Source organism: Haemaphysalis longicornis, unplaced genomic scaffold (assembly GCF_048455015.1).
Source record: "Haemaphysalis longicornis isolate Haplotype H1 unplaced genomic scaffold, Haemaphysalis longicornis Haplotype H1 scaffold_7, whole genome shotgun sequence".
Classification (NCBI taxonomy): Eukaryota; Metazoa; Arthropoda; class Arachnida; order Ixodida; family Ixodidae; genus Haemaphysalis; species Haemaphysalis longicornis.
The window spans coordinates 116594285-116619340 of NW_027526422.1; the positions used below are offsets into that span (position 1 = coordinate 116594285).

At 42.2% G+C, this 25056-nt stretch overlaps 1 protein-coding gene across 1 annotated transcript; it reads left to right on the forward strand.

Moving 5' to 3' along the window:
- The first annotated feature begins 4 nt into the window (after positions 1-4).
- Positions 5-23886, forward strand: LOC144144928 (uncharacterized). Its single transcript, XM_077676433.1, has 5 exons — positions 5-151; positions 5104-5261; positions 11083-11156; positions 20145-20228; positions 23699-23886. Exons 1-5 carry the CDS (start codon positions 38-40, stop codon positions 23866-23868), a joined length of 600 nt encoding a protein of 199 aa, XP_077532559.1. The 5' UTR covers positions 5-37; the 3' UTR covers positions 23869-23886.
- The last annotated feature ends 1170 nt before the right edge of the window (positions 23887-25056 follow it).

Genomic DNA, 25056 nt, shown 5'->3' on the forward strand with positions numbered 1-25056 from the left:
GAAAGGCAGACCACAAAGACGCGTATCAGAAGTGAAAATGCTTCAGTTTTGCCAATTCCTGGTTTTTTTGTTCGCCGCACTTTCTGTTAACGCGGGGCAACTTATGCTTGACATAAATCCGGACCTTGGAGAATTTCAAGATGAAACTGAGGTGAGGTATTTTACTTTTTCTAGAAGGAACTGATCCACCTGTAATGTTTGGGACTCATCGCCTGCGACTATGTGGCCCTGCTAACAAATTATCCTTTTAAAAGTGTTATGTCAAGAGGGGATATTCTAAGCCAAAAGCTCCAGATCATACCAGGCAATCTCAACCCATATATAAATTATTCGTTTTATGGTCCCAAGCAAAATTGCAGATTTTGGACGCGTATAAGACAGAAAACAGGCGTACATGGGAGTTCTACGTGAACTTCAACATTGAAGATGGTGGCAGCTGACGTTCTTAGTGTGATACCACATATGTCTAGGCTGTATGGCACAGCGGCACCTTTTTTGTTTATATTTATTTAAAACAGCCGTTAGGTTCGAGTTTTAACACAGCCACAATTTATATAGTGAACTTTACTGGACACTTGCAAGCATTGAGAAGGTTAAAAACAACTGTGGAAATATTTTTGCCGAGAGTTTCAGTCGCTTTCATATAGCAAAAGTGTTGTGTTTGTAACCGGTATATATGGTCCCGTGGACAAGAACGGCACAAGACACTTTTGGGTGGATTATGCCTACTTCAGCGAAGATTTGCCCGAAAAATATTTCGTAGGAAACACCTAAACGTCTACAAATTGACGTAGTACAGCGATCAGTTACACGAAGACAAGGACCGATCACGGGTCAAGCCCTTCTTCCCTGTTCTTCGACAGCCATCGCTCGTAAGGTGTTTTACAGCTTAGTATCTATTCGCCCAACATATTCTTCTGTCGAACAAAGAGTCAATAAGGTTGTGGGCACCATCGAAAATTTCCTGATCAAGTACTCGTTTCCTTTGCCAGAATGCATTTATCTTCGAGCGTAACCATTTTCTAAAAAATTCAATTGCATCAAGCCCATAGTTAGTCATACCTACAGGGCCTTTGTGAGTGACTAACGGGGAACAAACGGAATATGAAGAAACATCTCCGAATGGTGCGTTAGAACCCAAGAAAATGCCCACGTTCCATTGAGAACTCATGATTTCGTCCCAGGCCAGTACACAAGGAGTCTGAAAACTTAAGCCAATCCAATTGCAGAGGTTCCGGCCTTACCGCTCTTTAGGACTGCACCGGCTGGATGGCAAACAGGAAAGTTTCATGAAAAAAACAGCGTTGTTGTGTCATCGGTAAAAAAGAACAACCTCGGGCCGCTCACATCACTTTGGCATCTTGTTGTCGGCGTCGGAAATAATCTCCTAATATACCTCAGAGCAGGCTGCTCACCTATTTATGCTAACTTGTACATCGGAGAGAGAGAGAGAGAGAGAATAAACTTTATTTGGGACTGCAGATGGTGGGGCGCCCTTAACAGGGGCCCAGGTGCCGTGACGCGGCCGCGACGTCGTTACGATAGCACCTCTGGAGCCGCACCCGGGCGCGCTCTACGAGGTCGGAAGGATCGTACCCCCTTCTCCGCGTCACACTCCGGCCGCTGCCGTTCGAGGGCCGCCGCAACCTGCTGGACGGCCTGTAGCTGGGTGTTATAGTCCTTGCTCTTTTTCACCGCATTGTACTGCGGTATAATATCTGTTGGAGAGCAGTGCAGCCACGAGCAAGTTGGCAGGCTTCCTGGCCACGTCGCCGCTACCCTCGGATGTCGAGGTTGATTGCGCACTCTTCTAATCCCGCAGCATGGCGTCCAGTATTCTACTCACGTGTCCATCGCAGCCAAGCTGTAGCGATGTCATCTTCGTAGTTTCCTGGAAAGCCGTATCGCACTCGAACGAAACTAGAGGGATTTCAATGAACCCTTATGTTCAAAGTTCACGTAAATTGACAACATATCAACGATGGCCTTGTTTACGCATTCGGTACGTCTGTTTGTTTTAGAGTTCCGAAATAAGGTACTTTGGTGATGCCTGCTGGGGTGTTCTTTTTTCTGGTGGAGAGGCAATTTGTTAGGGGATCTTGCGGTCGCCGGTTCAGTTTTACTGGGCTTGCTTGGTGGCTCTCTGTCGATAGCGGGGCATAAATAATCTTTACCGCGCTTACCATATATCATCTAGTTGACAACAACGCAATGTTCCGGTGAATGGTAATATATTCACCTGGCATCGTGCCTGCTATACACCACAGAAAAGACGAGGACCGCAGCAACAGTCGGACAAGTGATGTGCGCACTGAAACATATTTGCGCTCAGTGGCATTGGGTCTCGTGCATTATTTCTAAGGGAAACACTTTCCAGGAGCATCTTACCTTACCGAAAGCACTGGCCGCGTCCCCATTGGTGCGACCGAAGAGCGAAGGAACTAGTTTCTGTCAATTCGGAGTCGGATAAACTGCCCTCTGCTTCAAAGCGACAGCAGATATTGTCGTGTATTTATCTCCCCGCTGCGGTGCATCTCGGCGATAGGCTTCTCCGGTAGAGATGTATTTGCTCAGTTAGCGGTCGAGTATATAAAAGCCCCAGTGAGTGGCAACTGGCACACATACCCGAATCGAAACTATATGGTCGAGCACGGTTTAACAAGAAAAGGTATAGGCGGACGGTCTCCCTCCAACAATACATAGAAAACCAGCAGCACTTGAAGTAAAGTTCTCACTTTTTGCATTCACGCCTGGAAGCACTGGGAAACCTATAGTCGCTTGCACAGCGTTGCAAAGCATGGTTTTCATGTCTCAGCCGATGCGTGTTCAGTAGACAGCTAGCATTTGTTACTCAACTTATATTGAAGGTGGCCGACTTAAAATGTAGAAAATAGTCTGCGGGGTTCCCCATAACGCGCGGTAAATAGCAATCTCGAAAAGCGGAATTACCCCTCCCAAAGAAGAAAACGATAAAGCTTGTAAAATGTATTTTAAAACCATACGGGAAACAGGTTACAAACCTAATTTCGCACTTTCAGGACTTTTACTTGGTTATTGTTTTTATATTCTCTACGCTGATGGTCAGAATGGCACTGCAGCTTCTCAAGTTATTGGTAACACAGATTTCCAGAAACCCTGGCTTCACGTCTTATTTTTCCATTATCGCTATTCTATGTAGCTATATAAAAAAAATTAGCGTGTCGCAAAAATTGAAAATGAAAATGCCATTGCATCTATGGACACTGAAGTAAACTGCTCGTATAGTATAAAGTTCGAAAACTGAATTTCAGTATTTGTTGAGAAACAACTTCGCTCTGCCTATTCGGCGCGTTGTAGTGAAGACAAAGTTTTTACAGCCACGGTTGCTTGGCAACAAGCTTCAGAATAAACAAACGAACGTTTTGTTTTTATACTTTTAAGACCTCCTCAGGCATGTTCAAAAACCAAAAGTGAATATTTTGCTTTTGGGAGGTTTTATAGACATCCTCCTCGTAGATCTTTAGAAACCCCTGTTTAAACACACAGGCTGAAGATACTGAATTAACCCCCATACAGACAATTAATACACTTTTGATTGCCGCAGCGGGAGATAGGATCATTTAAATTGTATATGAAGAACAGTGTTCCGCCTACGCTGCATTGATGAAAATTGATTGTATTGAATGCAATCAAGCGCGGTTTCTGAAATAACATTGTTGGGAATTCTCCAGTTACGTCTTCCCGTAACTACGACAAAGTCTGCCGCTGACTCAATATTGCTTAGTCTCATTTGTGAGTTAGATTTTGATTTTTAACACCAAAATTCAGGAAGAGCCGGTGAGGACAAAACGGCAATTTGAGCTTAAAAAAAACGAACTGAGAGACGTTCAAATCACGTTGCTTATGTGGCGATCGGGATTGTACTAAAAATATTTGTTATGTTTGATTTGACGTTTATTAGACTTACGCTATTTCAAACCAGGACACAAAAAAAGTGTTTGGGCGGGTTCGCAGACACTTTGAATTGCAAAATCTATATAGAAGAGACAATAGGGCCGAAAACAATTTTGGGTGTTGCATCGCACTCTTAGTTATTACCTGAACACGTTTTGCGTGATGCTTCTAAAGCACCATTCATGCAGGCGTCGGCAGAAACAGTACCACACAACCCTAATGGTTAAGAAGATGACATAAAACTCTCTGACTGACCATCCGGCTTTTGCTTCTCCGTACGTACGCGGAAACACGCAAAGTAAAGCTGGAGAAACACTACATTTGTGCTCTTCATTCCTTGTTACCCCAGGTATAATATGGGTATCTGTACATACATTGGATGACCCGTATTCCAACATATTCTTCAATTAAAGCAGATAAGGACGTATCGCGTTCCAAAGTCTTAAGAATGCTGCAAATATAAGGTGGCAGCTGCGTTCGCTGTAGAATGCGTTAACGCTGCTAGAACCAACCTTTGTAAATCCGATGATAGGCATACTTTTCTAAGAACTGAAGAACTACTTAATGCCTACAGAAGCGGTTACGATGCTTATTGTGTGCGCTAACTTTGAAACGCGGTATATAAGGGCTTAGGTATTGTGGTAGAACGACTAAGATACGTTATTCTCAAAACGTGGTGGCAAAAATTGAATTTCAAAAAAAATTTTTTCACTACACCTTTTGACCCGCTGCTTTCGCAGGCCAACAAAAAGAACATGTTTATGAAAGAACTTCCTGCAGAGTTATTTTATTAATGGGTGCAAAGCTCTTTAAGCATGACTCAGAAACGTTACGTATCACACAGAACGTAGCGGTATTATGCTTACCGACATTTTGGCGACAAGCAAAATAATTAGCACATTAAATCTTTGCAATTGCCCTGCGATCACGCTTCGTTGACGCACCAGGGTGGTTTTAAATAAAGGTGATTTTTCGTACAACGCCGGCCGTAAAAACTGATTGGTTTTGGTCGCTTCAATTATTGCCTATTATTGTAAGTCAATTGCGATTTTTTTCAGTTTAATCGATTGAATTATGTCCATTATCTGAAGGCGAACCCCGGGAAAATGTGTGTGTGCAAAATGTTCGGGTTGTGCTGGATGCTTACCCTGAGTTGCTTCTTGTTTTCAGTGCTTTCCTGTGGTTGAAACATGGCACCAAATGTACAGAGACTTTGAAGAAGACCCGTATTTAGGTGGGAAGGCAAAATGTGTCACTGGTACCGAAACCGGAGACTACGAGGATGGGGCAGCTATTGTAGTTTTTGAGTTTCCACCTGATGAGGTGCTGTAAGTTAACAGAAATTTCGATTTCTTCTTTGATTGATATTGCCGCGAACCATACATTGGGTTTGTTTATTTGTGTTTTGCTTTTCCCGCCCGGCTGCGCCGGTCTGTGTTATCTCTGCGCCAAGGGAAGCGCGTGTTCCATTCTTTCTCTCTGTGCCACATGTGTTATCTGTCGTGATAGGGAGAGCATTCCGATCTAACGTGAACAGCCCAGAATAATCTTCTTGGATCTAGTATGTTCGCGATGTGAATCGACGTTTCGAGAACCACGCGCGCCGAAAGATAAAAAGCCTGCAGTGCGGACGCCGGAGCATTCGATTCGACGACACTCGCCTGTGCAAGTCACTTTGTTGACCGCTGCTTCGCCGCCTCTGTATTCTTTTGAGTTGTTAGGGGAGCACAAGTTCGCTCCAATAAACGTGTTTCTCAGTCAAGACAACTGCATCGTCCTTGTCTTCGCGACAATATGTACTGCAAGTCGAGTTTGAAAATTGCGGAGAAAAAATGTTATCAGAAAAATATTTAAATAGCTCCCAAGAGGCAATTTAAAGTCTTGCGTAAATTACCGGGGACATTCCACAATCTAAACCTTTTCTAATGATTTTCGGCATGGTAACTCGAGAAAAAAGTTCAATTTAATTCACTTAAAGGTGGAACCACCAAGTCTGTAGTCCTCACTGCGTAGTGTGAGAGCAGAGGCGCAATAAATGCCCATAGGCTTTTGAATATGAGCTCCCAGAGTGAGATTGGAAGAGGCCTGGGTACAGGATATCATTTTATAAATTAGCCGAGCGTGTTTGTACACTACTCCTGAGCTTAATTAGAGAAGCGCACAATTTTTAATAGAGAAAATCACTACATCGAAGCCACTGCAGGGCTTTGCGCTTCCTGGTGCACCGCGTTGTCATAAGGAAGCTGCAGCTGTAGAGAGATCAGTACAGATAAAGTCAGGGAGTTACCTCGAGAGCTTACGAGAGTCATGGGCTGAGCAGGTTGCTTGGAAAAGGCTATTCCTTAAAAAGACGTTACGTACATTACAGCTAACCATCGAACGTCAAATTCTCAAGCTGCACCGGCCAGGACAGGAGTGAGCTCGGCGAGCGAAACGACTGCTGACCAAAAATTTTGTTTTAAAAGAGTTTTCCCAGAGAAGTTGAAGCATTCAAAAAATGTTTCAAAAGCGGACTCGCGTCTGTCGGTAAATATCCGGCGGCCGTAGCACTAATGAAATTTTCCAGCATTCACTCCACTCGAACTGCCGCGCGCTTTGCATCTTGCACAAGTGGGATGCTCTCACAAATACTGAAAAGTGCGCTACCTCTATCCTTAAAACGAAAAGTATTTAGCCAACACATTCTACCATTCAGAGTATATGGGGAACAAACCGCATCACTAAACAACTGGCATGCTAACTTGGGTTGGCGAAAGGAGAATATCCGCATTCAGCCTAGTTGAGTGGTCCATTGTATTGTAGGATACGCATCAGATTTCGTCCACAAAGCATGCCTCGGGTTCTAGGATGACTGCGCGCAAATATTTTTTATTGCTCTTGTGCACTACAAAAAATCATCTTTTGTAGCGGTTTTAGCTTTCCCGTTTCAGGACAAAATAATCATTACTGGAGTCAATACTGGTTGGAACACGCACTCACAAGCCCATAAGTACAGTTTTACAAAAACGCAGATATATTTAAATACCACATAGAGCCTCCAAAACTGACAGAAAAACCAGTGTCAACAAAATACAGTGTACATAAAGGCTCGATTATGAGTAAATAAGTTCGTTGACTGGTAAGGGGCAAGTGATTTATAAGTTATGGTATTTTGTTGCAGCTGGAGAACAAGCAGAGTAGGGATGGGTGATGGGTTTTTTTTTGAGTCCACGGTGGGAAAAGTACCGCTGTTGACTGACATGAATATCGGCGCGCCTCAACTTGATAGAGGAGCTCCCACGGAAAACCCCCGTGAACCCTACAGAGGCTATGCAGACAAAATACATGTTTATTTTATACGATAGGTTTCGTGTTTTCTAGTGCCCCCAGCCCTTGTTCGTAAGCAAACGATATTTTATTCACTGACAAATTAATCAATTTAAGTTAAAATTTTGATTCTCCCGCAAAATTGTGTGTTTTCGTGACGTCTACAATGATGTCATACGTGGTGGGGTGCCTTGTTTACCGTTAGTACATCTAGATGGCGCCACCATACTACGGCTGGCCGTTTTCTGCCTTTGTTTGCGACCTTTTTTGTACCTGGCTTGTTATTTTAGAGGTAGAAAATAATCGTTTCGTGAAACATGGTGTTCGCTCGAGAAATATCGTCCGGTAAGACACCGTCGCTACGCCAATCGAAGAGTGTCCTCTGAGACAACTCGAAAGCGGTACAGCACCAGCGCTGTGTAGCTAAAACAAACATAGTGCGCGCCGTACCCACAGCAGTACGCATCGGTACTTCTATCTTTACATGAACTTTCGTACCTTCCATAATTTGCCCTACGGTTCTCAGTGCTGTAAAAAGAATGTGTCTTAATAGTAAGCGCAAATAGCTCGTTAGGCAAGCCTATACGCGCTTCTAATTGGCAGCTTCTAATTGCTTTGCACGTTTTGTTGACATAAATGTTAAACAAGAAGAGTCCTAACACATTGCACTGAGGAACGCCAGTTTGGGTCTGCAAAAAAGATGACGAATACCCTTTGTTTTTAACGAACTCAAATTGATTTGATAGTTACGATTTGATTAACTGATACGGTTTGACTCTTATTCCAGAACTGGTTAGTTTATAAAGTAAAGATCTCGGTTTAAGTAATCAAAGCCCTTATTAATGAAGTCGCGAAATATTCCTAGTACAAATTGTTTCTTTCTCTCCCTTTTAGTGTGTATTCTTTTTTGTTATGAAACGCCCTTTGTGTAGATGCATGAGGGAGGAAACCGTATTGTGCCTCTGTTATTAAGTTTTTTTCATCTGAAAGGTTTAGAGGCGACCATGGATTTCTATTTCTTTAGAAAACACTGGTAACATAGAAACCTGGTGGAAGTTGCAAAGGTTATTATGACCCATTTCTTATAAATTGCGATAACTTTAGATATTTGCATTTTTTGGTGAAAAATACATGAGGAAAACGATAAGTTAGAAATATGTGTTAACATTGCAGCCATGACGTAGATTAGAAATATTACACTTTTGATTTGTATGTCTTCCGCGTCGCAAAAAGACTAAGAAAGTGCTCAGTAGTTCTTCAGCAGGAACAGGGTTTAAAACGTGCTATTAAACTGGCTGCCATTTTTTGCAGGGTGGATTTAATGCCTGATCGATGCTATAGGCAAATTAATGAAATGCATGTTGAAGGCACTTGCTAAATCTTTGCCATTTGTTTTTGCCCAGTAATAAGGAGTTCATTGAGTGGTTTCGTATGGCGAGAGCTGTTCAAAACGTGGGTTAATTTCCTCCACAAAGCCTTGCTTTTGCTTACAATGGGCTGAAAACTGTCTTCAAAATACTGAATTTTAGCTTCCTTCAGATTCTCGTTCAAGTCATTACGATATCGTTTCAACTCCGGAAAGTTGTTATCCTTTGTGCGGATAAGACTACGGTAGAAGCTATTTTTACTTTGATTTTTGGTAACAATCCTTTTGTTATCTATGGCTTCCTAACTCTCGGAGAAGTGCTAAGTGTTTAACAGGGGTAGTGTCTATACTACACCTCCTTGAATTTATTTTAAAATATGTTATAAGCAGTGCTAACATTTGCATAATCAAAGACTAACAACCAATTTGCGCTCATTACCTGTTGACGGAACTAATTCAGCTGAGATGGTAGAGTTTTGTGATAATTTGATTCTTCCCTGAACCGTTTGCATTGAACTGTAATATGTACGCACAAGAAAAACGTATGATGTCGTGCTCCTTCTGAGAGTACTGAAGTACCCCTTAGTGGAAACGTAGTTTGAAGTAGTTACAATAGGGCAAGTCATGGCTCTGAGAACAAGCATAAAGCGTCCTCCTTTCATGAGTTATTGTATTCTCCGTGGGCGCGAAATCCTTATTTATTGAAGGGTTCAAAATGTTCTCGGTGGGAGACAATGGTCATGCATGCCATGGGAGGACATGGACCTCCCTCCACCATTGAGATACACAGTTCCTAGACGAGTGACTGCTGTATCTGAACATTAAAGGAGCCACCTATGTCCGACTCTCTGCAAATCAAGTACATGACGCACCGAGTTCAGCTTTCAGGATTGGTGGTGGTGGTGGTGATGATGTTTATTGACGGGTGGACCTAGCCTTGCGTGGTATGCCGGCAATTGCTCTCCCGATCAGCACCCTTTACCGATATGCGTGGGAATTCACCATGATTCGCTGAGGATTGTGACCCTTAAAAATTGCAGGATCAAACGACAAATGTCCCTCCTCGTGATCCAATGGCCTTCCTGGAACATAAAATCGTTCAAAGAGGCATGCGGAGCGGCTTTCCTTCGTAGCTCTTTAAACAAAGCTAACCCCTCATCCGCATGCTCTCGGCAGTCCGTAATAAAATGACCGATGTCGCCTGTAGCACCACACGTTCCGCAAAGAGGTGAAGGGATAATGTTAACTTATGAAGCCACTCCGATGTCGCGCTAAGTTGGTCCGAAAGCGCAACAGTGAGGTTGCTTCTCTTCTCTTCATTCCTTTCTTAACACAGTGTCGATGTTGGGGTCACCAAAGAGAGCGGAAACGATCTTGTATGATTGTTTTTAAAATGCGCCGTTTATCTGGGGCCACCTTCAGAAGACGAGTGCTTGATGTCGCCTCACGAGCCAACTGGTCCGCAGCTTCCTTTCTAAGCACTCCTACTTGGGACGAAACACACTGGAAGCCAAAGCTAAACCCGTTTTCTTTTATCTGCTGACGAAGACGGATTGACGGTTGGCCAGTTTTATCTGCGGGAAATCTCAGCGGCGAGAGCTGCAGGGCCGACTTGGAATCCGTGAGAATTACCGCATGCTGCACCCGAAGCGATGTGATCTTTTTGAAGGCGGCCTCTATCGGTATGCACTCTGTCGTTGTTGATGACATCAATTGGTCAATGCGAGCCGCCCAGGAAACGTTCATGCCGTGAATTACAAAGGCCGCTGCGCTGGTATCTGCTTCTCTGCGAGAGATCCGTCCGTGAACACATGAACACAATCTCTGTACTACCGGTCCAACTGCTCAAATGCTAGCATTCTCGCTTCCTCCACTGGTGTATATCTCTTCGAGCTGATGCCCGGGATGGTGAGCTGACACTCCAAAATCTCGAAAGACCACGGTGACTTCAAGGGGCGTTGGTTCCTTCGCCGTTGTGCGTAGAGAATGCTGAGAGTGTTGAGCGCCGCGAATATGCGAGATTCTACCCTTAGGCGGAGACGCCAGAGCAAGGTCTTTCCGGCTAAGGGGTATAAGGATGAATTTGTTCGGGTTTCATGGTTACTGCTATCGTGATGGGAATGTTTTGTACCAAAATATACTTTAGTTGTCCGTACTACGTATACTACCTTCCGTCAGAATTTATGTACGTTGGATGCTTTTTCAAGAATCACACGTCTGTCACTTTTGGTGAAAAAACACTGTGAACGTGCGGTAATAATGGCCTCAGTTAAGGATATATCGATGTTTTAAATCGCTCGTTGTTTAAGCCATTCAGTGCAAATTCTTTTCTCTGGGCGTGTTGAGAGTTTCTTAACATTCCCCCTAATTTTATTTTCATATACATGACAGTGAAATTAAAACGAAAGAAAGCCCATAATTTCTATCAGCTGAACGTCTTCAATATTCATAGAAGCGACTTGTCTTGTTTTCTTCAGGAACACCACGATTACATTGATGTCTTCTCCTGGATACACTGCGAAAAACATTTTAAATGTGCAGTCCATTGACGGTAAGTAGCTGAGATTTTAAATTTTAGCAATGTTAAAAGGTATGTTTTTGCATAAATGATGGCAGTGTAGATCTGCCTAGTCTTGTGTCTGTCTGTCGATCACTCCTTTCGACGACTCGCCGCCGAGTTAATAATTAAAAGCCCACATAAACACTATATATTGGCTCTGGGTTTTCCAGCCATGACATAAAAATAAAAATCAAGAAAGCCGCCTACTCTCTCAGTACATGAGGCGGAAGACTTGGGAAGGCAAGAAAGTGACTGCAACAACTGTTCATCCGATTCATCACGAGACGAAACAGTGGATAGAGAATGTATCAGAGGGGAAGCTAGAGTTGATGCAGTTACGTGGCAGTAAGAGTAGTATGCTGTTGTGCTTTCGCAACCTGCGTAGAGAAGCAGAAAGATACACGAGGAAAATTTTAATACCGGGATATATAAATCCTGCAACCTCCTGCAAGTAAAAAAAATCAAGCTCTTTTTTTAACAGGAGCATGACTGACACGCAAAACTTTCTCCCATTCTACGTGGGTTTGGGTCAAAAACTGAAATTCAAAATCATTCTACAATGTAGGAATGACAGAATCGGATACACGCTGGCTACATAACGGGAGACAGCGAGGTTCCAATCGTACTACACGGAGCGTTATTTTCTTTCTGTGCTTTTCACTGCAGCTCACCCTCACTAACGCACAACAAGGTTTACTTTATTAGAAAACCTTGTGACACCCAGAAATGGGACTATCAAAATAGGAGTTTTTTTTCTGTTCGTAATACTCAATGTCAAGGCAAATATTTCATACCTGGCCCGGTAAAATCAACTTCTCCAGCCACACGAGTCTGCTCAATTGCTACGAATGCGAACTCACGATCACTTCAAATGGACGCACTCGTCGGGCACTTATTTTGTGGCACGTAGATTTTTTCCTACACTGGTTCCAAGGAGCTACAATAATTACACCGAAATAATTCCTGTTCTTTGCCTATATGTTCTATAGCTATAAATTAGTGTACCATGACTTAACTCACTAAAAATATCTCTCTGTCGTGGTCTTGGCGTTCTTCAGCCGCAGGACTACATCATTACAGTGGTGTATCGGCTCTTGGCCGGCTTTACTTCCGTGGCAGCAATGAATGCATTCGATAGTCACTTTGAAAGGAGAGTTCTAGAAGCAAAGCAGAAAAGGAAGGCGTATCCTCCAGGACAAGCATATCACCCAGTGCCGGCCCGTGCTGGTGATAACCTTAGTTTTTGCAGTGCTTCCAGACGGGAACGAAGGAGTCGAAGCGCGTATCCGAAATGGTGTAGGCTGCCTTTAAAGTGCCGACAAAATAGCCAAGCCTCGTGGCGCTTGAGACAGCTTGGGTGCTTTACAAGCCATAATTATGTTCGTTTAAAAAACATAAAAACACCGTGCAGGGTATTCTGAAGCCTGCATATATATAGTAAGTAAAGACAAAGGCACACGAGCAAATTAATAAAAATAAGCTTGCTGATGTTTCAGGAAGAGGAGTTCTTTACTTTTGAATACGAGAGTGGCTTTCTCAAACGCCAGTGCGCTTTGCTCATTTGTATTTTTCTTTACTCACCATATTTCCTCGCGCTCCGGTTGAGTTCGGTTGTCTCCCGACTATAAATATATATATATAGATATATGTATATGTAAATATATATATATATATATATATATATATATATATATTTATATTTTGTAGAACACAGACGTACGGGAAGAGGGATTCCGTAAGGACACATCAAAGTTGCAGTCCTTATTGCCAGTGCTGTTTGGCGTTTTTTAACAGTGTTTTATAGTGCCGAATGAGGTATGATTGCCTTTTTTTTATGCAGGAATAAATAATTGAAAATTCAAGTCGAGAAAAAATGCGCCGTTTTTTCCGGAAGCGGGAATCGAACCCACAACCTCCGCATAACGCGTGCGGTGCTCTACCATCGAGCTAGTTCCGCGGCGACTCCTCTCTCGACTTTACCGCGGGGTTTTGTATTTACGACTGCTCAGAGCCCGGTCAACTAGCGCCGCCCCTCGACCACCGCGGGAAGACGTAGAACGTCTTTTTCCCAGCGGCCGCACGTAAGACGTGGTCGGAAGTCGGGGATAGCCAAAGGCATTTCAGACTGCTGAAGCCAGAACCCTCGTAATGCATTTTGTAGAACACAGACGTACGGGACGAGGGATTCCGTAAGGACACATCAAAGTTACAGTCCTTATTGCCAGTGCTGTTTGGCGTTTTAAGTGCGAATGCACTTTATAAGCGACCCCAAACCATCTACCGCCGGCGGCGGCGGCGGCGTCGGCGGCGGCGGCGGCGTCCGCAGTCCTCCTCTCTATATATAAAAAAAAACAGCATCCGGCGCCAGGTTTCGATCCGAGGACTTTGCCGCCGCAGCGCGACGCTTTACCGACTAAGCCACGGACGCGACGCTGATTGCAGTGTTAGTAACGCGCTTTATATCTTTAACGCATTCAAACTACGTCGTCAGCGGCGTGCGTTGGCGACTCAGCGGCGTTATAGCGGCTTGATAACTGCGTGGTGTACACGTGATACTACAAACCCGATGGAAGAGATGGAAGAGAAGGCGGCGAGGTGGTGGGCTGCGGGGGCCGAGCGCAAGCGCCGCAAGCGGGCCGACAACCGTGCATTCGCACTTTCACATTCTCCCCCTCGGGGAAATGCGGGGGAATTTTTTTTAACAGTGTTTTATAGTGCCGAATGAGGTATGATTGCCTTTTTTTATGCAGGAATAAATAATTGAAAATTCAAGTCAAGAAAAAATGCGCCGTTTTTTCCGGAAGCGGGAATCGAACAACCTCCGCACAATTCCCGCTTCCGGAAAAAACGGCGCATTTTTTCTCGACTTGAATTTTGAATTAGTTATTCCTGCATAAAAAAAAGGCAATCATACTTCATTCGGCACTATAAAACACTGTTAAAAAACGCCAAACAGCACTGGCAATAAGGACTGCAACTTTGATGTGTCCTTACGGAATCCCTCGTCCCGTACGTCTGTGTTCTACAAAATGCATTACGAGGGTTCTGGCTTCAGCAGTCTGAAATGCCTTTGGCTATCCCCAACTTCCGACCACGTCTTACGTGCGGCCGCTGGGAAAAAGACGTTCTACGTCTTCCCGCGGTGGTCGAGGGGCGGCGCTAGTTGACCGGGCTCTGAGCAGTCGTAAATACAAAACCCCGCGGTATAGTCGAGAGGGGAGTCGCCGCGGAACTAGCCCAATGGTAGAGCACCGCACGCGTTATGCGGAGGTTGTGGGTTCGATTCCCGCTTCCGGAAAAAACGGCGCATTTTTTCTCGACTTGAATTTTCAATTATTTATTCCTGCATAAAAAAAGGCAATCATACCTCATTCGGCACTATAAAACACTGTTAAAAAAGCCAAACAGCACTGGCAATAAGGACTGCAACTTTGATATATATATATATATATATATATATATATATATATATATATATATATATATATATATATATATATATATATATATATATATATATATATATATATATATATATATATATATATACATATACATATATACACAGACACACGGCGCCCTCCGATTAGTACTCAGCTGCGCCACCTTTCCCGTGACGCTCCCTCAAACAAGGCAAAACACAAATACAACGACGCGCATCAGAAATCTTGCTAAGTACGTCGCTTGATCATACGTTTTCGTCGACGTCGTAGCACAGCGGTATGAATAGTGCTGACGCAAGTTTTGCCGGAGTGAGCACGTTTATTTATTTATTTATATACCCTCAGAGCCGTACGTCGTCACAGAGGGGAGAAGTTACAATTCAACAATACAAACACAATAAGAAATTAGTCAGTGAAAATACATACGCAAATAAAACAATCTGCTTGTTATATAACGAGAGATTCGCCTTATTATAAAACGTCCGGAAGGTCATCGTGAAAAAATAGTTATCAGTAATGGATACAACTTATGCAGGAAGGTAGTTCTAATCTAGTGATGTACGGGGAAATATGATTGGCAAACGCTTTGGTAAGACATGAATTGCGGCCTACTTTATAAGCCTGGTCAATGCAATTGGAAACGTATGACGGAGATCGTAATTATATTATCGCGTAGTTCATTTAGATGGTACAGTTGGTTCAATAAGTTGAGGCGAGATATTTTACGACGTGTCAGTAATAACGGCAGGTCGACAATGGAATTCATGGTTGGTATGGTATCTGTACGGTTGTAATTAGAAAGAATGAAGAGTGCAGAGCTAATCGCCGTATTTTACGATGGTGGATTAGTTTATCATGACTCTGTTTCGTATTGATGTGGCATACTGTAATTTAAAGTGCACTAATATATGCAGAAGTTTAATGAAGATGGAGCGTTAAGGAAGTTCTGGCGCAAATACCTGAGCATTCCGTTAGCGTTATTAGTAACGTATTTCACGTTAGATCCGACGCTAGGTTATACGTCATATGGACATCCTAATATTTGCAAGAGTCAACGGTTTGCAAACAGATATTATTGAGTTAGTAGGGACATCTAGTTATGTCTATCATAGAAACATGCATGTTTCCAATTTATTTGTATTTAGTTCCATTAACCAGGTATCACACCAGTTATTAACAGCACAGATACCAAATTGAAGTATTCGACTATTGTTTTCACTGGTTATTTCCCGAAATATAACACAGTCATCCGCGAAAAGGTGCAAGTTTGAAGTTACGGCATTATAAAGGTAGTTAATATATATAGCAAATAACTGCGTATTTCGGAGGGGTCCTTGGCGTATACCAGAATGAACACGACTTATTTGCGAGCTATGGCCGTTAGCTGGAACGAATTGGGAATGTTTAGTTGAGGAATACTTAATCCATCTGAGAACATTTCATCTATGTTTAGTTTTTCTAGTTTATGGGGTAGTATTTTATGTAATACATTATCGAATTCTTTTACAAAATTCAGAAAAATACATTCTGATTGGGATGAGCAATCTAGAATTTGATGCAGTTTATGAGTAAGCACCGCAAGTGGAGTTTCGGAAGAGTATAATTTGCGACATCCATGTCGTGCCGATGTGAGAAATGACTTTGATTGTAGAAATATTACCATATGGCTGTAAATAACGTGTTCTAAAAACTTGCAATGAATACTTCTAGGAGAATAGGACGGTAGTGAGCTGGATTAGATTTGTTTCCTGATTTGTAAACTGCAACCACCTTTACAATTTTTTATGATGTGGGAATATTACCTATCTATAAATTGCCAAAAAGATTTTCTAGCAGGATGGCACTATAAGTGAACATGCTGTTTAAAATTTTTATGGTGAGGTTGTCATAACCAGGCGAACAGTGGTTATAAAGACCATTAATTAGTTTGTATATACGAGCTATGTCGAAAGGTATTTGAGGCATGGTGGTGTAGTTATAGTTATGTGTCACTGGTAGGTAGGTGTGTTTGGCATACGAAAAAAAATCTTTTTCCACACAGTAAAGCTTTGATCTTCAGGGATCAGGTTTGTTGACGGGTCAACTAAGCTACTTTTGTTAGATTTTGTCGGATGAATCCTTGGACAGCAATGAATAGGGTTATTTTTAGAATGGCTGGTAGTGGGTTAGATAAAACATACAATTTGGTATTTGTAAGAGCAGAAACAAAAGCATTTGAAGCATTATTATATACCGACCAGGGCGTTAGTTGGATTTATTTTGGGCTTGTGATAAAGGCGCTTTTTATTAGCTAAGTATTTGATACAAATATTTTAACAAAACGCATATTTGCTGATGGTTATACTACGTTGTGAGATGTACTGATCAGTTAGTTCATAAACCTTATACGCAAAAATGTCCAAGTTTTCTTCGATAAAACCATCATCATAAGTTTGAAAAAAAAGAAAGATTCCATAAAATTGTGACGAGGCGTTTTTATGGAAGCCAAGTGAGCTCTGTTGTAGTCGTGTATCGGTTTTCTTTTTCGTTTCGTTTTTATGATGGGGACGTGAATATCAAGAGTGAGAAGGCAATGATCACTTATAACAGGAAAGTGCGTGATTAGGGAAACGGATTTAGGTCCATTAATAAAGGTAAGCGTATGAGTATTGGCATAATTATGCGCATTTCTAGTCGGCTGACAAACTAATTATGGTAAGGGAACATATAACACATCTCAAGAAATCGCTGGATTACTGAGAAAACAACATTAGGTGATGCTGCTTCGGCGTGGAAATATATGTTCGGAAAATAAAATTGCCGAATAAGAAAACAAGCGATGAAACAAAAAGATTTCTAATATTGTTAATTGCGTCATATAAGTACTTACAAAACAGGCCGGTAAAGAAGAAGACCTGTAGCCAAAAGCTATTACTACTTTTTGATAAGTGATGGCGACTGAAACCCAAACCATTTCGAGGGTGTTTTTATTTTTTGCGCATAATGATGGAAGATCTTTTGAAATCGCTAAAAGTATGCCACCACCTCGTCGTATGGTTCTATCGCAGTAATAAATGGAAAGGTTAGAGGCATTAAAAAAGATTTCTGAGTCGTGGATACTAGTTGATAGCCAGGTTACTGGTAGGGTGATAATTAACCGTTGGATGTGTCGATGACTGATTAGAGTGCGTCGCGTTGTTAACCAGGCTTCTGACGATGCCAAACAAAATGAATACGACCGATCGACTCGCCGGTGATAGTGTCGATAGTTGAAACTTTTTTCGAAACCGTTGGGTGGCTCACTGCGGAATTTAGCTTAAAAGCTTCAAAAAGCGCTCAGGCGCTCTTATTTTCTAAAAGTATGTCTAGAGTATTCGGCTTCTTTTCCGTTAGAAAAAAGGAAATTTTTTACGACCACTAAATTATGCCAACAATGGATTGTTTAAAGTTTCATGGTATATATATGGCTTTGGCCTCAGCAACTCTAATCTAGGCAAGCCCATATTAAAAGCGTGGGGGCTAGGCGTACAGTTACTACCACGCCTCCTACTGCAATGTCGGCAGGACTCACACGGCAGGACTCACGGCAGGACGCACTAACGGCTTCCAAACGCCTTGTTATATTGTGAAAAACGTAATTTGCTGTGCGCGGGCTTTGGTATGCGACCTGAATATCACATGTCGTGCCACGTACTTTTTATCTTCCAGACAGGGTAACCAATATCCTCAGCTCAATGAGGTTGCAGCGTTGAAACCCGCTTCACCACACACATATTAAGCATTTTTTATGAAATGAGCCAGATCTAGAAACCTAAACTTAGCCGGATAATGCTGTACTGACAAGAAAAACTAGGCAACTTTCTTCTAAAAATGGTGTTGCTATAAAATAGGAAATCGAAAAGGAGTCAGATCCTTCTGTTTCATGGATAATAATTTGCCAAAGGATATGCCCAACGGGAGTTTACTTTTGCCCTAAGTGTTCAGACTGTTTCCTGGGTGTTTCCGGATGTTTTGTTGCGCTTTGGAGCTGGGTGATTGTCAACGACAAAGTAAACGGAAGAAATGAACGAAACGAAAAAGAGATGGGAAACGAATATTTAATTTCGCCTCCCCCTTTCGTACAAAATAACTGGCTATATTCATTTTTCTTACTCCCATGTATGTCAATGCAGTCCTTAATTAAACAGCGGCTTCTTACAAGCCCTGGCACATCTTCCCGCGCTTCCGCGGCCCCCTCTCTGAGAGTATGAACCACGTCATTAAGGCTAAAAAAAAGATATGAGCAGCCTTTTTTGAAGCGTTTTGGAAATTCCAGGCAAAGCTGTGACGATGTTGCTTACTTTGTTAGTGCCTTGAGGCGTGGCATAAATAATATCCTATGGAAGATTTAGGACAAAGCAGCTAATGGTGCCCAGAGGACTCACCTGCTCTCCATGTATCGTTGTACTGTTCTTGAGTCCCCGTTGCATATTTTTATGCCTTTTCTACCAAACCTCTATGACATAATGATTGAACGTCAATTAAAATGACGTTTTTATAAAAAGGTAGCATAAACTTTAGTATTTCACTTCCATATGAGCAAAATTCAAAGTTGTAACACCAATATTGCTCAAATTACCGGAATAATTTGTTGTTACTTGTGGCTTTAAACTTCCCTAGCAGACATGTAAAATACATCATTTAATAATTTAGACTGTAAAGCATTTATGTCCGGTAAAAACTTCCGCTTGTCTCTCAAAATACCGTTAGGTGGACTTGGCTTCTTTAAAAAAAAACGCCTCATATGTCAGCTTTCGCTGACGGGCTTGAAAGACATATTACGCAATCATAACGAACAAAAGTGAAGACTTATTGTCACGGCGTGAAGCGTTATACTTCAAATCACAATTATGTTGAATGTCGACGTTATAAATTTACTTTTCGTTTTTCTGTACATATAAAGCAGTTCTAGAAGGTGAATGTTTTTTTTAATGTAGGGTGGGCCAGTAAGTTCTAAGAAATTATTTCAGTCAAATTTCAGCTGTGCAACCCTCTCAGCTCTCGAGAACAATTCGTGACTTATGCTCTTTGTCTTCTTTATTGGTAGGTGCAGCAGCATGGAAAATTCATGTAACAGTAGGAAATTGCAAGAGACTCACGAGACAGCCCCTAATCGTAGCGAATATATTTGCCTGCATGGCAACTAGGTGGATGAAGGCCCTGTAGCACGAATGAAGTTCGTAAAATGTGGGACGTATAGGTGCGGAGGACACATTGAAATCTATTCATAAGATTTGTTTATGCCGTTGCTACTTGTCCTTTACGCTGTGTGTTGAAGGAGTATTGAAGTGGTAAAATATTATGTGGTTTTAGAATAACATTCCTCCGGCACGGCCCCTTGGGAAGTCATCTTAACTCATGCCTTATGCAATCAAGAACTGTTTACAGGCGTCTATACAAACGAGCCGTGTTGACATAATGTAGTGTTTTTAGGTATAAATATGACGAACCGGATAAGCAATTTTTTTATTTGGATTATCGAAGTCTCTATCAGTAAAACCATTGATTTCTTTTTTAGCGCCATATATGAATGAAAACCTGACTATTGCTTTCCGTGACTGCCACTCCTGCAAAGTTGTCCGCCACAGTTACATCGGAAAAGGTAAAAGTGCACTGCTTCCTTAACTTTCCTTTAGGCAGATTGCATGTATGTTTTAATGCCTCCGCAGGGGTTCATGATATGGCTCACGAATGTTGGTGCTTTTCAAACATTGGGCACAATTTTGGAGCGCTGTTATGCTATTACTTTTGTTTTGCAAGATAAAAATGTTTTCGCTGAGTGCTGATAAATTTAAGTGGTAATTACTTACTGAAAGTGTGGTGACGCTGCGAGTCGTAAAAAATGGCAGTGGCGTAGGGGGAAGAGTTCCGATGTCTACATTTGTGCATGACCTCATGTCTCATTTCATATAAATGACTGATCACCTATTTTAAGGGGTATATGCGATCATACTGGAGTCAGTTGTATTTAATTTACGGTTTCCAAGCACAGCAAGCCTGCACCAACTATGGCTTCATGCGAGATCACAAAATATACAGAATTTTCACTGCAGGTTTTTCTCTCGAGTGGTTCCCGGACTGTACAGGAAAGGGCGGACTCGTGGAACAATGTTCACCACTCAGTTACCAATTTACCTTACGCACTTTAATATACAGCAAACCGATCCAAACGTTTTATATGGTTCTGTGTCGCAGCGAAGGTATTTTAATTCCACAAATATAGGCTTCTCATAAAGTGTACCTCATACTAGAGGACATATCGCTATGGTATTTGATTCATGGTCTCTTTATTATACCTGTAGCAGTGCGCATAAAACCAATATTCCTCATTTCATTCTAAATATGAAGCTCTATCTTCAGTGATGTTCTGCAGCAGGCCCCAAAAGCGGTATAGCCGTCACACTATTTAGTAATCAATGTTGCCATTGTCCACAAAACCGGTCTTACCTAATTATTGTTTTTTGCTCACTGCATTGTTTGGTTCCTGAGAATGACGCCTAGTTGACTGCAAAAAGGAGCAAGCTTGGCTGAGCAGCCAATTTTCTGCGAACAAAGGTTGCTTGGGCGTTCAGTCTATGGTGGTAAATCAGTCCTTCTGACCTGCTTGCATTTTATTAAAATGTTTGTGAACGTGCCTGGCGTTTAAAACAAGTTATATTAAACATACTGTCATTCTGAACTGCACGCGAGCTAAAACTTTCAGGCCTACCTATTTGTTGCTTAAGAAAAAGCAGTATTGGGGTGTGAGGTCGTGCTAGTGGTGTAGTACCGAAGTCCGCGGTGGAAGGGTCACGTATTTACAAGCCTCTTTCGTCTCAGACACCTTGTGTTGTAAAGTTCACAATAAACAATTTGCAGCAATCGCCGCATTCTCGGGCCTATTGTTACTTCTGTAACTGTCAGTAAAATGTGTCGTGTGTACGTTGGTTTGCGAAACAACGGTGAGATAGAAAAGATGTACCTCTAAACTGTTCAGCTGAATATTGGTTTTGTAATAAAGCCGGATGACTTGTTTCTTAGTTTTCTCCCCGAAACGCTGGTATTGCTGAAACCTGCTTAAGAAGCATTGGCGAAGCTTGCAATATTGATGCAAGGCTGGAGAAACAGCACAGCTGGCGGCTCCTGTTCGACGCAGATGCGGCTCTTGTCGGAACGCTTCCACATGCATCCCACAGCGAAGCGCGTTACCACGCGCTAGAACCCGTGGCCAAATCCAAGGCAACGCCTGCGCCATGAACCAAAAGCAAATGCTTTGAACATGGGATGTGATGATACCTCAGCAGATACGCTATGTAGTGTCTGGACATTGAAATTTGAACAAAGGGTCCACTGTGGAGAGCAGCAGAAAGGCAATTTTGTTTCGGTTAATCTGTCACGCCGGTTTATGGCTGACTAACCCGTTTGTATTGCAGCATGTAAACCATTTTTTTGCTATTGCGCGATGTAGTACAGGACATTTTTTGACGCACTGCAATGCAAGTTTGGTCAAGGCGTGCTTTGCAAGAACTTGTGGCATCTTCAAGCTGAATGCCAGGTGGTATTTATGAATATTGTTGTGCCATTCAGATTTTGGCAAAACCTTACTCGACGCAAAATATCGCCAATGTAACTATGAAAAAAACACATAACGATGTATGTGACGAAGTATTCCACGTGCCCATATATAAAGTTCTATATAGTATTGGTCCCGGACAAGACTTGTTAAAACGAGTGAAGCGAACGAAAGTGTCACCTGTGGTAAATAATTTCGAGTTGAAATTTCACACTGGTACATTTTCACTCTCAACTTTCTTGAGAGATAGGGGGCTCTTAGTGTCTGAAGGAGCCCGTTCTTTCTAGGTTTTATTCTAGCCTGTTCTGTTTGAAAACAACCCAAAAGTGCGGAGCTTGTCCTTCTTCATTGTCGGGCAGTGTTCACTTGGTATGTGCTCCACAGGACACTTCAGCAAGATTTGTCAGTCAGCGCCAACGACCTTCGTTTTTTGCACTGAGAGAGGTGATACGCGGCAATTTTTAAGTGTCGTGTGGTTGAGTCTGCACAGTATTTGGCGTTCACGCACGGCCTTGTTTTATTATGATATAAACACGCGGCGAACACGACAGAACTTTACGAGAAAGTGTTTCAAAATTTCTGTAGAGTTCATATAAAAAAAAGTTTCAAGTGAGTCGTTGTCAAAGATTGAAACCATCACAGCGCTAAAAACTTTTTAAAGAAAGAGAACCCGGCCCATTACCGCATGGCTAAATTGCTGTTGATCTCTTTTTTCCTGTACCTTCTGTCTTGTGTTACTGTCGACGACTGGTAATAAAAAAACTCTATAGCTTAATCGGATAGACGCCGATTTCATACGCAAGGAACCCTGGCTCGTTCAGGACCACTGGGAGCATTTTTTAATTTTCAGTTGGCTGCAAATGTTAGTGTTCCCCGCTGCTGCTAACGTATCAACCCTTGGGTCTTTGGCATGGTCTAGTGGTAGATTGCATATTTGAAAGAGTAAGGTTCCAGGTTTGGTCAAAGCGGCTTCCCTAACTATGTTTTTTCTTGAATCTTCAAGGTTTTTTTGTGCCATAGAAGGGCAAAGCTCAGGCTAAACCATTATGATTAAAAAAAATGGTACACTATATCATACCTAATGCACGAATGCAATTTCTGCTTCGATACAGACTTAAATAAGAACTCCATACATAAAACACACCCGAACCTTAAAAACAATTTTGTGCAGTTACCAAGCACAGCGTCGCTATCATGTGAGTTTGTGCCGCTAGAGTTTTGAATCTCAAGAAGGTAGAAGACGAATACTTATAGAAACTGGGATGTCAAGGATTCTACGTTTTGATATTTATCGAAATAGGAACAAGTATACTTTGGTGGTTTGTTCTCGTCTTCATTCTGGACAGCGCTCAGTGGGCACCTTTTGCATTTTACACCGTTCTGGAAATGGCGATGACTATTATCGCACCAGCGCGCACTGTTACAAAGAGCACTGAAAAATCCATCCATTCATTGAGCTGAGATATGTTTTCAGATACCCATCATGTCTTTTGAAAGCCGCCTTTCCTCTTCCATTACAGGCACCGGCTGTAGTATCTGGTACACACACAAGGAGCTGCACATTGACCACCCTTTCTGTGACTTCATTTTTGAGCTGCTGTGCGGTATCAAGCCAACATACCAAATTTACGACGACAGCTGTGCTCCAAACAAGATGAAACCAAAGTACGGTGTGGAAACTGTAGAATAATAAATGAAAGCCAGTGTTTGATGGTGTTTCATTCAGGAACGATAAGAAAAATGCGTCCGTGTCCACTTGCTTCAATACAACGAACTATTATTAGCAGCCCCTGTGGTATTACGTAATTCCGTTCGATGTACATCATTATCGAGAAGACATTCATGCGAAGTGTCAGCCCTGTCCTGGTGCTAGACTCTATTGCAGTTTGAGTTTGTCTGAAACATCAAAGAACATATCATTCAATTACTTATATTAACGATGTGACACTCATTACCTCTAGATAATACCATGTTCTTTACATTTCATGCTATTATTTTCTACTTACATTTCAACAGTTGTGTTGCAGTTTTTGTTTAAAAACCGTGTTTTTTTGGCGCTGTGCCAAAAGACGCTGGTTCGATTCGCGGCCGTGGCAGCAGATTTTTTAACGGAGGCGGAAAGAGAAAACGCCCGTGTGTGCAAGATTTCGGCGAACAGTACAGACCTCCCGGTGGTCAAAATTATTCCGGCAGCCCTCCAGTACGGTGCACGCCATTGTCAATATACCTTGGGTGCGTTAAACGTCATACTCAATCAAAGTTTTTATTTGCGATTGGTGTAAGCCATTTTTACCTGTACCGCGTTTGCTGGTCGGGATCGGTTTGGCTTGCCTTTTTGGTTGCCAAATTATCACTCATATTTATTAGTTCTTCGATGTTTCTTGTCATAACTACACTGGTAAATAAACTGTAGTAAAATAAAGCTGCTGATTTAATTTCAGCTAGGAGTCCGCGGCTCACTTGTTCATGTACATGTGATTTTCTAGGGTGCCCTTAAAGGCTGTATTTTTGAACAACTTGTGTGGCACAGTGAGAGATGAGCTGCCCCTATACACAATATAGGCGGCCTTGCTTGATGGGAATCCTAGGCAATACCCCTAGTCGTTTTATCACTTGCAGTTATCTTTGGCAACTTACGACATATCTCATCAGCATATAACCTTGACAGCTTTGTCGGTGCTTGGATAGAGTTTGCCACTGCAACCATTTGAAGCGTTGGTGTAGTGAGCAGATCAGACTTTATTCGGCGGTAAATTAATATTGTAGTCCCAACGACAACTCCGCAAATGGAAAATAAGGAACATAAAATTGTGCGCACATCACTTTCACGCCCTTTGGCTGAACGCGGGGGCTGAACGTTACCGCTTGTAGGTTCAAA